This window comes from Pipistrellus hanaki (assembly GCF_964339955.1).
Source record: "Pipistrellus hanaki genome assembly, chromosome: 17".
NCBI lineage: Eukaryota > Metazoa > Chordata > Mammalia > Chiroptera > Vespertilionidae > Pipistrellus > Pipistrellus hanaki.
The window spans coordinates 3,420,790-3,434,890 of NC_140519.1; the positions used below are offsets into that span (position 1 = coordinate 3,420,790).

At 48.6% G+C, this 14,101-nt stretch overlaps 1 protein-coding gene across 11 annotated transcripts in view; it reads right to left on the minus strand.

Annotated features, from left to right (window-relative positions):
• The window catches only part of NBN (nibrin), a 54,148-nt gene extending 41,232 nt beyond the window's left edge, over nt 1–12,916 (minus strand). For 3 of the 11 annotated variants that reach the window (XM_084864780.1, XM_084864779.1, XM_084864776.1), the window contains exons 1-7: nt 12,755–12,916; nt 10,787–10,929; nt 9,035–9,183; nt 8,687–8,846; nt 6,029–6,132; nt 3,079–3,196; nt 1,257–1,450 (exon numbers count right to left, since the gene is read on the minus strand). In XM_084864780.1, the coding sequence (XP_084720906.1) occupies nt 1,257–1,450; nt 3,079–3,196; nt 6,029–6,132; nt 8,687–8,846; nt 9,035–9,183; nt 10,787–10,929; nt 12,755–12,791 (905 nt within the window). In that variant the 5' untranslated portion in view covers nt 12,792–12,916. Of the gene's footprint in view, nt 1–1,256; nt 1,451–3,078; nt 3,197–6,028; nt 6,133–8,686; nt 8,847–9,034; nt 9,184–10,786; nt 10,930–11,020; nt 11,276–12,391; nt 12,583–12,754 lie in introns of those variants that run through there. The other 8 variants (XM_084864785.1, XM_084864783.1, XM_084864777.1 and 5 more) reach the window with 6 other exon arrangements.
• Nucleotides 12,917–14,101: the final 1,185 nt, after the last annotated feature.

A 14,101-nucleotide genomic window follows, 5' to 3' on the forward strand; every position in this document is an offset into this window, starting at 1 on the left:
GAGCAGTTAGGCAGCAATCAGGCTGGCAGGGGAGTGGTTAGGGGGTAATCAGGCTGGCAGGCAGAAGCACTTATGGGCAATCAGGCAGAGGCAGGCGAGCAGTTGGATTGTGAGAGGGATGTCCGACTGCCTGTTTAGGCCCGATACCACCAGGATCCCACCAGGATCAGGCCTAAACAGGCAGTCAGACATCCCTCAAGGGGTCCCAGATTGGAGAGGGTGCAGGCTGGGCTGAGGGACACCACCCCATGCATGAATTTCATGTTCCAGGCGCCTCGTATACTATAAAAATTAGTTATAACAATTGGTTATATAAAATGAAAACATTTTAAAAACACATGTGACAACAGCGCTATGCAGACATTGCATCGTCCTGGGAGGGAAACGTGGCAGCCCATGGTGAGGTGCGTGGCAGCCCTCCCCGAACCACACGCTTGGAGGCCCCAGAAGGCACAGAGACAGGGAGAAAAAGGGATCAGAGACATGGGGATTAGAAATGTCATTTACAGATATGGTTTATACAAAAAATGACTAAAGATGATTAGAAATACAAAGCAAATCCAGCAAGGTGGTGAGCTAGAAGAACAGTGTCTAAATCTTGAGTTGAATTTCTATCCATCAACAGTAAACAACTAAAAATTATAATTAATAAATATCAGATACTTATATTTCACCTACCACATGTATATCTATCAGAATATATGTAATATCTAGGAAGACCTAATAAATGGTATTTAAGATCTCTACAGAGAAATTATAAAAACTCTTAATTCTCCCAAAATTGATTTGTGGTTTCAATAAAATTCCTAATCAAATTCCCAACAAGATTTGTGAAAAGCTTATTTTTAAATGTATACGAAGAGTAAAGAGCCAAGAACAGCCAGGGTGCTTCTGGGCAGAGCAGAGCGAGAGCCTGGCCTGGTGGACAGGAGACACAGGCATGTTGGACATGAGGGCCTGTGGGTGCATAGAGGAGATAAGGACAAACTGCTCCCCTGCATGTGGAGCTCAGGTATAAACAGAATTTATTCCGGGTAGATTAAAACCAAATTTCAAAACAAAATATCAAAATACTAATAAAAAACATAGGTAAGTAATCTGATCTATGTTAAACCAAATACAAGCACCATCAATAATAAAATCTTTGCAATAATTATTCTATATACTTTTCTGTTGTTATGCAGAGTACACCAAAACTCACATATATAAAACCGCCTGCTTGCATATATTTTTACTAACGAAAGATAAAAAAGTACCTGTGGAGCATATCCATAACTGAGTGAATCCATTTTCTCTGAGAGTCAGAAATTAAGGGCTGGGAATTTGTCATTACTACATCAACAACACAAGTGCCAGGAGCGGAAAAGAAACTCTCTCCTTCTTCATTTTCTTCTGCTATCAACCTAGCATCTCCTCCTCCAAAAACAACTGCTGAACTTAACTTTTTATGCTAAAAATGGAAAAAATAAAAAATACAATAGCCACAATTAATTCTGAGCACGTACTACAACTTGTAAGAACTTGATCTGGAAGCAAAAGGACAGAATTGACATACAATCAGTCTGCGCTTCCATTCTGAGAAAGCCCTGGTCCCCAGGCACCCCGGCCCTGGCACAGCACCTGCCTGCAGCCCACAGGCGGGGTTCCCCTGCAACGGAAACCTCGGACCCCCACACGGCCTGCAGCCAAAGGGCAGGGTTCCCCCCTTGTGACAGAAACCCTGGACCCACTTCAGCACATAGAAGACATTCAACACCTGTTAAATAATCCACAAGTTAGAACTTAAAGCAGTTCCCCTTACCCCAACTTACAGCCTATCTAATAAGAGTAATATGCAAATTGACTGTCACTCCAAGACACAAGATGGCCATCCCTATGTGGTCAAAGATGGCTGCCCCCATGAGGACACAAGATGGCAACTACAAGATGGCTGGCAGGGGAGGGGAGTTGGGAGGGACCAGGCCTGGAGGGAAAGGTAGTTGTGAGCGATCAGGCCAGCAGGGGAGGGCAGTTAGGAGTGTCTGGGCCGGCGGGCAGTTGGGGGTGACCAGGCCTGCAGGGGAGGGCAGTTGTGGGGGACCAGGCCTTCAGGGAGAGCAGTTGGGGGGGACCAGGCCTGCAAGGGAGGGCAATTGGGGAGAACCAGGCCTATAGGGAAGGGCAGTTAAGGGTAACCAGGCCAGCAGGGGAGAGCAGTTAGGGGTTACCAGGCCAGCAGGGGAGGGCAGTTAGGGGTTACCAAGCCAGCAGGGGAGGGCAGTTAGGGGCGACCAGGCTGGCAAAGAAGGGCAGTTAGGGGCAACCAGGCCAGCAGGGGAGGAAAGTTGGGGGGAGGGAGGAGAGGACCAGGCCTGCAGGGGAGGACAGTTGGGGGGAACCAGGCCTGCAGGGGAGGACAGTTAGGGGCAACCGGGCTGGCAAAGAAGGGCAGTTAGGGCTTACCAGGCCAGCAGGAATGGGCAGTAAGGAGTGACCAGGCTGGCAGGGAGGGCAGTTAGGAGCAACCAGGCCGGGCCTGCAAGGGAGGACAATTAGGGGCAATCGGGCTGGCAGGGGAGCAGTTAGGTGTCGATCAGGCTGGCAGGGGATTGGGTAGGGGGTGATCAAGCTTGCAGGCAGAAGTGTTTAGGGGCAATTAAGCAGGCAGACAGGCAAGCAGTTGGGAGCCAGTAGTCCTAGATTATGAGAGGGATGTCCAACTGCCTGTTTAGGCCTTATCCCACCAGCAGTTCTGAATTGTGAAGGATGTCCAATCAGGTGGGATCGGGCCTAAATGGGCAGTCGGACATCCTTCAAGGGGTCCCAGATTAGAGAGGGTGCAGGCTGGACTGAGGGACAACCCCCTCACCCCCATGCACCGGGCCTCTAGTATATTTGTATAAACTTAATAGGCCAATTAACAGGTATTAATGAACATTATAATCACATATAAGAACATGGGCAGGTGCTGGTGCCGGGGCAATTTTTAATCAATGTCACACTTCTGCACATAATCTCAAAAGAAAATGCACTGAGAACATTACTAATTTGTCCTCATGTGTAATGTTTTCTTTAGGAACATGTAGCTTAAAACATTACCTGCTTGGCATTCAGAAATACAAATGTTTTCCCTTTGAAGATCTGTTTTCTTTCTTCCCGTCCTGACAGATCAATATTTTTACTTCCAATGGCTGGCTCATCAATTGGTGGGTAAAAACTGTAAAAACAAAATTTAAGTATATTCTAATTATAAACTACTCTGTGTGCATGCCATTAAATTTATAAGTGTAATAGCTCTCTAGACACTAGAAAGATTTAATTTCCATAATACTGTTATATTATTTTTAAAAAGTTTTTATCTGGGACAAACTGATTAAAGGTATCTAACTGATTTTCTTGAAATAATCTAAGGGTAGACAATTATAACAAGATACAATTAAATTTTATAGAACCAAGTTCCATGAATGATGAGGCCGAGAGACCTCACCATAAGCATCCATTCCAGCGCATGTGCTGGTGTGGGAACAGGGCGCACTGACAGTGTCGGACTCCATTCTGTGAACTTCTAAACTGTTTTGTTACAGATCCCTTTGGAGAAACTCAGGAAATTAAGACTTACATTATTGTGTCAGTTTAAATAAAATTTCTAAAGTGAGATTTAAAGGTACAGTCTCTTAGCTCTTCAATATAATGCTATCAAAACAGCTAATCATCCATGGGAATGGGGGAAAAGAAGAAAACAGAGAGGAAAATCTATAGGTAATCCTTCAGCTTCTCATCAGTCCAGTTTCACCTTTCTGCATACTCAGATATTTTGCTACAGCTATTCATAAGGGAACAGGTTTTCCTTACCTCTACCTTCTAGTAAAAATGACTAATGTCCACATGGATAATGGGGGGCTCAACACTGTCAAGCTGCTAGTGCATCCCAACTTGACCTATAAATCAATGCAGCCTCAATTAAACTACCAGCAAGTTCTTTTGTGGGTTCTGACGACTCTAAAGTTTACATAAAGAGGCAAAAGACCCAGCAGAGCCAACAATGCTGAGGAGACAACATTAGGAGCGGACACTCCCTGAATCCAAGGCTCACTATGAAGCCACCACAGTCAAGCGTGTGGCATCTGGGAAAAAGCTGGCACCACCGGGGGGTGCAGGAAGCTTGGACTCTGTCTTCCCGTCTCCCGGTAACCGTGCAGAGAGGCAGCCACCGCTGCTCCAAAAAGGACGGTCCTTTTGTGAGGTAAAAGCACTGTCGTGTGCCTTTCTAATTCACACCCGGGACTAGTGAGGGTCTTTTTCCAGAACTAAAAGAGAAGACAGCGATGGAATAAAAAGTCACAACAACATATCTCACATCCCTTTGGAAACCCACCCTACTTCCCCGTGGAACCCCTTTCTGTGGAAGATAAGCCTTCCACAGCATCAAACGGGTCCCAAGAGGTGTGGGAACTGGTTAGGGGAAAAATATGCATTTTACGATATCATTAACGAGGTGATTTCTGATTGTCATCATCAAACCAGGGCTAATGCAATTGCCTTTTCTAGTTGACAATGAATCAGGAGTTACTGAACAATCTCATGGCAGGCATGTTTTTGTTTAGGCATCTAATTTAATAAAGTCATAAATTGAAGTCAGAAAAAAAAAAATTACGTCAAACCTAAAGTAAAAAATACCCAAGAATATGAAGAGTACATAGGAACCAATGACCAGCTCTCAGATCTCTAAGACCACAGACATGTTCTCAGCAGCAGAGGCCTCACAAACCCTCCACTCCCAAGGATCTAGACTCCACAACGGTTTAATTTGTGACGATCCACAAGGGTGTAAGGTTACAGTTCAGTTTCATTAGTGGAGATTTATAGGGTTTTATCAACTCCCCTACGGAGGTTCATAAATAGGCTTTGCAGGGTGTGACTCCACTGAAACACTATGCTAAGTTGAGGGTATGTAAGTGAAGTTTCATGTTCTCACAGGGTCTAGGACTCAAAAAAAGGTTAAGAATTGTCTGTTTTAAAATACGAGGATCTCTTTTCAAGGTCCCAAAACATTACATTATCTGTTAAACCAGATTATAAAATACTAGAAACCTTCCAAACGAAAATTAAAAACAAAAAGAAAAATTTGATTTCAGTTACTTTTAAAAGCAGATACATATTATCAGGTATAAACAGTCCCTAAGAATGCTGAACTGGGCAAAATACCTTGTAACTAGCTAGTAATATTTTAAAATTAGTAATAAGATAATAAACTAGAGTAATATTTTAGATTTTAAGCCTTCAAAGTTGTCTATGAGTTGAGTTTATAAAGGTAGTCCGTCTATTACTCCATTCAGACTCTAATCTCCTGACACATATTTTAAGCAGCTGCCCCAGTGCTCAGTTGACTACACACCCACCACTTTAGCACCAGCATTTTAACCACACAATCTAGAAACCCAAACATCCCTCTTCAACCCGTTTACATCACTTCCAACATTGTAATGCCACACCATCGTTTAGCCTGGTGGTTCACAAATTTTGCAAAGCATCTAAATAAATAAATAAATAGAGCAATCTCCACAGACACTGCAACAGCATTTCCTTCAGCACTCACCTAGCGCGGTGCCAGGCCACGTGCTCGGATGCTGAATACTCTATTACTTAAAGTACGGTGCAGCCACCTGCTTCTAATATCGCTAATCACCCAAACCCTCATCGGACAGGGGTTAGCCCGGGAGAAAGGCGCTCCAGGCTGGGCGGTGCTGCCCCGGGACCAGTGGCTCTGGACAGGCAGCCGCTCTCCCCCCGGTCCAGGGAGCGCCGGAGCAAGGCACAGGCTCTGCGGATAACCTCGTTCACCGGCCTTCAGTGTTCTTTAAAAATTAGCACACACGTAACATTTGTTTCACTAAGATAAACAACAACCAAAAGGAATTCAGGGATTCTTTCTTTACATACTAACAAAAAATCACACCTGAAAGTCAATAAAGAGAGAATTAACTTAAATAAAATCAGTGCTATCATACTTCATATGCCGTATTTTATTATATTTTAAGTATACAGATACCTTTCAATTTGTGGGAGCTGTTTCTTGGACTGAACTGCTTTAAGAAATTCAGTGAAATACTCTGGCTTTACAATTGGACGTCCACAAATGAGCGCACATATTGTCTAAGAAGGAGAAAGCATATGTGAATACATATACCCCTGCTAGCTCATTTTAAATAAAAGTTCTAAGTTATAGACTACGAAGAGGCTATTCTATTATTTTCCCCTCTCATCTCTCTATAAAGAAACCATAATCTATAAAATAGAAATCAGATCAGTCATTGCTTAATTTACAAATCCCTATACAATCACTCAATTATAAAACCCATTAATTACAATATTAATTTAAAAACTTCTTTGGGGAGGTGGAACAATATAAAACATAAGTCACTTTTAAAATGCATTCCACTTTTGAGAACATTAAAATGCTAAAAAGTGTTAGGATTGAGGCGATGTAACATTTACCATAGAGAAGATCATATCAAGAGATAAACACGGGGGAGACCAGCCCACCTGCCTTCCAACAGATTATGACCATGTTCAAGGAGGTAAACAAAGGACTGACTGACTGGGGTTGAGTAAAAGCTCCAAATAAGTATTTACAAGTAGCAAATGAATTAAGCTTATGCCTCAAATAAGGTAAATCCACAAAATTTCAGGAAGTTTAGAAATTCTGCCACTGGCAATGAAATGAAGATGCTTCAGTATAATTCAGCTTAAGAATTTGTTTTGTTTCAGCATGCTTCTAATCACATGGGGCATTATGCACGAGCAATTTGGTGTCTCTCATGAACAGAGTGAAACACATCAATGAATGAAGTAACTTACTTCTGGCATAAAGCAAAAGTGTGCAATTACGTTGGGGTGAGTAAGCTCCAAACGTGATCCTAGGCCAAGGACTTCACTGTCCCATGCCTCAGTTTCCTTTCCAGCGAACAAAAACTGAGCTCAATGTTCTTTAAGATCTATTTTGTTCTAACATTCATGATTTAAAAAACATAAGCTAACCTGTCTGCACTTCTGGAAATTTTACCAAAGAAGTAAGGACCAGGTTTTCTTTTTTGGCATATGACTGAGAAGAAATATTGAAAAGGTTGGCTGTACTAGCCTCTGTTGGTGTACGGATACCCAGGACTCTAACGGGGAGAGCCACACTCGGCCGGTGGCGGGTCAGTCCCTGGGACAGCATGTGCTCTGTGAGTGGGTGACGTTCCCGGCTGTCACAGCTGCAGCTCCTACTTCATGGCCACAAGCGAGGGCACGGTTCCCTCTGGGAGTCTCAGGTATCTTGATATCTTAAGAGTCTACACATAAATATTCCGATCACCGTGAGGGGCATCCCTACTGTAAACCAATAGTGGACATTTTGATTTATGAATCTAGCATCTATGGGTATACTAACATAAGTTAGGACTGCTGAATTCATGAATCAATTTAACAAACTTGCAAAGATGACATGGTCCTTGGTCAGAGATAATCCCAGATACAAGTTTGACCGGAGGTTCAATGTGAGCAGCAGGCCCTTCTCTAGGACACTGGGGTGGGTATAATACAAACATTCTGACTTAATTATATATTAAAAGAGTTTTCTGTAATCTAAAAAAGGAATCTAAATATTTGTTGGTTTTCACTACAGATATTAACCTAAAGCAATCCTGCACACCCACAACCAACCCACTGACAAGGAGATGCGTGCCCGGCTGGTGTGGCTCAGCGGGCTGGATGCTGTCTTGTGCACCGGAAGGTTGCTGGTATGATCCCCGGTCAGGGCACATGCCCAGATTGTGGGCTCCATCCCCAGGATGGGGATACAGGAGGCAGTCTCACTCTCGCTTAGATGCTTCTCTCTCCCCCTCTTCTTTCCTCTCTAAAAATCAGTAAAAACAATAAATAAATGAAGGGAGATAAGTCCCCCTCCCAATGGCTTTCTTCAGTTAGTTTGGACATAATCAAACCTGATGAAGATGCAAAACCTGAAAACATACCAAAATACAGCACTGTGTTCAGAAGTACTTTCAGCGCCTCTGTTGTGAGATACATTAGCAGGGGTCTTCAAACTACGGCCCACGGGCCACATGCGGCCCGCAGAGGAGTCTGATCCGGCCCGCCAGGTTTTTTGGGCAGTGAGCGCAGCCGAGGTGTTACAGTAGCAATTAGTAGTTCATATAGTCCGGCCCTCCAGCTCTCTGAGGGACCGTGATCTGGCCCCCACTTTAAAAAGTTTGAGGACCCCTGCATTAGGGCAATAGTCAACTACAAGCACTGAAGAAGCATTTGTGACCGGGCCCTAAACCAAATGAAAGAGCCTGAGGCAACAGAGCCAGGAGGACGACAACCGATGAGGCGGCGGGCGACGCTGACTCGAAGACCAGCAGCTGCTCTCACGAGCTGTACACCGCGCACACTTCTTGGTGAACGATGACGTAGGTCATTGTTTAAAATGCCAAATCAAAAGGTGAAATATAACTTTAGGTGCTTCTGTTGTCCCATGTAATAAATAAGTTACCAAAAAGCCAATCTGACATAAATGGTATACAGAGGCATGGGGTTGGCATATATAAACTACAACTAACAATTCTGATGGGTTTAAAGTAAATGACCTTAAAAACAACTGTGTAGAATGGGTAAGCCTAAATCCACAGAATCATTTCAGCATAACAACAGGCATTCGACCTACTTTAATGGTGACCTTAACTGACATCATGACGAGGTGTGTGCAGTCTTCGGTCCAGTTGTTTACGGTAAGTCCTCCCAGCTGCAGTATGGCTTGACTCAAAGCATTTTTCCCAGACTCATCTAAACAAGAAGAGCATGCGACCAGAGGCTCATACTCCACTCTGTAAGTGAAAGCGAGCCACATAAAGCTGTTATCATAGGTACCGAGCTTTAAACAGGTGCTATTTTAATTTCTTTGTAATACTAGGATTTCTAACTAATGAGATCACTGTTACCTAAGCCTGAAGTGCAATCAGGAAAAAACTGCTGTGTCCTTTAGAATCTGATTTGTAAATTTTAAAATTCTTACCTGAATTTGCTTTCAAACACTCCAAAAGTAATTCTGTCCCCTGGCTGCAGAGTCTGAGAAAGGCCATTCTGCATTTTTTCCTCGTTAACAAAGGTGCCATACTTAGAACTGTCTCTTATTGTCAATACGGGGATTTCATGTGGTTGACTCTGAAAAAAATCATCAAATACGTTAAAGTGTTTCACTACTCAGTCACTATTGGACAATAATGTTTTTCTCTACCTGTAAGAATAAAGGCAGCCCTGGCTGGTGTTGCTTAGTGGATAGAGCATCAGGCCTGGAATTGAAGGGTTGCAGGTTTGATCCCCAGCCTGCCCCCATCAGGGGCATGTGGGAGATAACCAATCCAAGTGTCTCTCTCACACCAATCTCTCCCTCCCCCTCCCTTTCCCTCCTTTCCTTCCACTCTCTCTAAAAATCAATGGAAAAAATACCCTCTGGTGAGGATAACAAAAAAGAATAGACATACAAAACCTAAATATCACTGCATAGAGACAGCACTTGGTGATATACAGTGTTTGCTAAAAATAATGTCTTTCTTTCCTGTTAGCACTAGAATAACAAGCACAACTGTTGATATAGATATTTAGCCCTTTCCTCACCGAAGGTGGTGATTAAAACAACCTACCAACCCAGACAAACTCACAGCCATTAAAAGGAGCTGTGGTGCACGAGCAACAGCCATTTTCCCGAATAAAAGGAATCGCTTGCGGGGGGGAAATACCTGTGTTCACAGGGCCGCACAACCCTTCAATCACTCTCCATCGCCTTCATTCACTGCTCCACCCCCAGGAGAGGCACACAGTGAGACTCAATGAATGCTTAAGTAAATAAAAATAAATATGTTCTATTTCCTGAGTTTCTAAATCATTAAACTGTCAAATACTGGAACAGAAACTTCAAATCCTATAATAAAGAGGTAATATGTAAACTGACCCTCACACCCTCACGAAAGATGGCCAGCAGGAGAGGGTAGGTGTGGATGATCAGGCCTGCAGGGGAGGGCAGTTATGGGTGACCAGGCCTGCAGGGGAAGGCAATTGGGGGCAACTGGGCCTGCGGGGGAGGGCAGTTGCGGGGGGCAGGCTTGCAGGGTGGACCAGGCTTGCAGGAGAGGGCAGTTGGGGCGGACCAGCCTGCAGGAGAAGGCAGTTGGGAGCAACCAGGCCTGCTGGGGAGGGCTATTGGGGGGTGGGAGGTTGGGCCAGCAGGGGAGGGAAGTTGGGGGTAATTGAGTTGGCAGGGGAGCAGTTAGGTGTCAATAATGCTGGCAGGGGAGTGGTTACAGGAAATCAGGCAGGCAGGCAGGTAAGCAGTTAGGAGCCAGTGATCCTGGATGGTGAGAAGGATGTCCCAGACTGGAGAGGGTGCAGGCTGGGTTGAGGGACAAATTTCATGCACTGGGCCTCTAGTATTAAAATAAATACCACTGGTACTGCTGCCAGATGTATTTAATTTTTTTTTATTAAAAAAATTTAACCCTGGTGGGCGTGGCTCAGTTGGTTGGGCCTCCCTGCACCAAGTGTCCCCATTCTATTCCCAGGACTAGGGTTGCAGGCTCCGTGGAGTAGGAGGCAGTGGACCATGTTTCTCTCTCATTGAGGTTTCTGTCTCCCCTTCTCCCTTCCTCTATAAAATGAATAAAAGCAGTAAAAACCACCTAACCGCTAGGAAGTAAGAGGCCTGGCCCTCCCACAGCAGCACGGCACTCTGATGCGACCCTCCAGGAGCCCCTGAGCACAGCAGACGCACCAGGCTGGTCCCGGTCCCGGTCCCGGGAAAGCGGGCGGCGAGCAGGGCGTGGCTGCGGCTGATGGACTGGTCGTTCTCCAGGAGGACCCCGCAGTTCTTCCTCCCCACCGTGTACTCCACGCCCGTCAGAAGTCGGTGTGGTTCTAGGAGAACGAGGAGACTGAGAAACACACATGTACACGCGCGTGCACATATGTAAGGGATACGGCCTTATTTTTATTCAAATGCGCTCACAAAGAAAACGTGTTTTTCAGTAAAGTCTCGCTGCAGGACCCAGAGGCTGACTAGCCGGAAAACCACACCGAGAAGCCAGAACGACCACCTTCCCCAGAGGCCCTGGAGCAGCTGTTACCGCCACCCTCACTATCGGAGGTCAACGTGCCTGCGGAGAACTGATGGACCGACCACAGCCCCTGGGATCGCAGGGCTGCGGGAACCCAGGTCCCTGACCCGCTGCAGTTGATGAAAAGCAGGTGACACAGGAGGGAGCAGGAGCCCAGCCTCCTGCCCCCCTCCCTTCCCCCGCAGAAGCCAGACACCCTACCCCCCACAGGAGCCCAGCCTCCTGCCCCCTCCCCCCCCCCCCCCCCCCCCCGCAGGAGCCAGACACCCTAACCCCCACAGGTGCCCAGCCTCCTGCCCCCCTCCCCACCCCCCCCGCAGGAGCCAGACACCCTAACCCCCACAGGTGCCCAGCCTCCTGCCCCCCTCCCCCCCCCGCAGGAGCCAGACACCCCTACCCCCCACAGGTGCCCAGCCTCCTGCCCCCCTCCCAGAAACCCGGCCCCAACCGCCTCCCAGGAGCCCGACACCCTACCCCCCCACTCCCCGCAAATGCCCCCTGCAGGTGCTCCCCTCTCCGCAGGTGCTCCCCCCTGCAGGTGCCCCCCCACGTGCCCCCCCGCAGGTGCTCCCCCCCGCAGGTGCTTCCCAGGTGCCCCCACAGGTGCTCCCCCACGTGCCCCCCGCAGGTGCTCCCCCAGGTGCCCCCCCGCAGGTGCTTCCCAGGTGCCCCCACAGGTGCTCCCCCACGTGCCCCCCGCAGATGCTCCCCAGGTGCCCTCCCCGCAGATGCTCCCCAGGTGCCCCCCCGCAGGTGCTCCCCCACGTGCCCCCCACAGGTGCTCCCCCACGTGCCCCCCCGCAGATGCTCCCCAGGTCCCGTCCCCGCAGGTGCTCCCCCAGGTGCCCCCCACAGGTGCTCCCCCACGTGCCCCCCCGCAGGTGCTCCCCCAGGTGCCCCCCGCAGGTGCTCCCCCACGTGCCCCCCCGCAGGTGCTCCCCCACGTGCCCCCCCGCAGGTGCTCCCCCAGGTGCCCCCCGCAGGTGCTCCCCCACGTGCCCCCCCGCAGGTGCTCCCCCAGGTGCCCCCCGCAGGTGCTCCCCCACGTGCCCCCCCGCAGGTGCTCCCCCAGGTTCCCCCCCCCGCAGGTGCTCCCCCACGTGCCCCCCCGCAGGTGCTCCCCCACGTGCCCGGCCCCCAACCCCACAGGTGTCCGTCCTCCAGGTGCCCGTCCCCGGGTGCCAGTCCCCACCACCCGGCGCGCACAGCACAACCGCGTGGGTGTTCAGAGCAGGCAGGAGTCCGTCGCCGCAGCTTCTCACAGGAGCGCCTGCTGTCCCGTCAGCGGGACCCGCTGCAGCCCACGCGACCCTCACCGGGCGGCCGCCACCCCGCAGGGTCCGCCCTCGCCCGCACCCGAGCGGCCGGGCGACTCGGGAACCTGCGGGCTGCGGGTTCGGCACCAGAGACCAGCCGGACCCCGCCCGCCCCCAAGACGCCCCGCCCCGCCCCCCGCCCCCAAGACGCCCCGCCCCGCCCCGCCCCGCCCACGTGGGACGCTCAGCCTCCCGCCGTCGCTGGAAGGTGACGACAGGGTCGGGGTCAAGCAGGAAGTGCCCCTTGGACCCTCTCTCCCCAGCCCGGCCCTGGGAAGTCGGCCCTCGATCACCTCCCCGCCGCCTCACCTCGGGCCGAGCCCGCGAGCGGGAGCAGCTTCCACATGAATCCGGCCTCAGTGTCGGCGACGTGCGGCTGCGCAGCCTCAGCTGCCCGCCCGGCGCCGCCCGGCGCCTGCGAACTGGCGGGCTCCGAGATGCGCCTGCTCGCGGACTGCGCCTGCGCGTGAGGGCGGCGGCACCCGGGCGCCACCTGGTGGCAGGGAGGGAATGGCGCAGCCTCTATGGAAGTGTTAAAGGCCTGGGAAATGGGGATCCCGTTTTAAGGTGTTCGCCAATATTAGATTATCTGCATTTTCCTGGTTGTAAATGGAAATAGCTTTATAATTAGCTGCAAAGCAACATAAGGAAATTTCATAGACACTAACATACTAATCACTCAGAATCGGAAAAAGGCCTTCCGCAATTTATGGGAAGCTCCTGGTAATTAAACCCCAACATTGTTAGCTCCTGTGATTCAAACAGCCTCTTTCTTCAAACTGGAAGACAAGGTAAGTTACTCTCAAGATTACATCCTTGCATACACCTCCTCTCTGCCTTTTTTTTTTTTTTTTAAACAACTCGGGTAATTCACACCAAGTCTCTAATTAGTAGAAAGTTTCCTTCCTCCTTCTCTCCTCTTCAAACAAGCCTCTTTTGAACTCTTCCTAACTTTACTCTGAGCATCTTCTACAGGCTTGGGTGGAGATGCGGATAAAGACATCTGCCTAGGACATCTGTCTGGTTGTCTCATGAAGAAGACCGGGGCGGGATCAGGGGCGTGTCTGATGTCCAGTTTCAGCCACACACATCGCCCTCCCCCCAGCTACTGTAGCAACAAGAGCCAAGGCTTTAAAAGGGGGAGCAGCTTTTGTTCTTTGCCCTTTTCCTTGGGGAAAGTAAAAATAAACTTCCTCTCTGCATCTGTCTCTTTTTGCAGTTGCGAATTCTTTCATAGTCCACATTACCGGCCCCCAAAGCTTAACACTACTTATATAATTCCATGGGTTTGTAATTTCTTAAATTGCAGTCATCCCTTTGTATGGATCCTAGTGATGGTAACGATGATTATGGTAAAGATAAGGCTTTCACCAGTTAACTTACTATTTTTACTCCAAGTTCAAATCAACCTCTCCCAACCTCTCTGTTTCATAATGGTACACTTTCATCTATCTAATCAGCAGCTGAACTCTTTCCACTTTCACTTGGACCTAACTGTTGTAAGCTCTGCTCCCAATCCAGGAGTCCCTAACCCTTCACCACCTCCACCCTGCACCCGACAAAGTGAACACCCGAGAGCAGCGGTCGCCAGCCCTTCAGACTCACAGACGACTAGAGCACACTTGTGATCACAGAAGTTCTGGTTTGCAAAAGTAT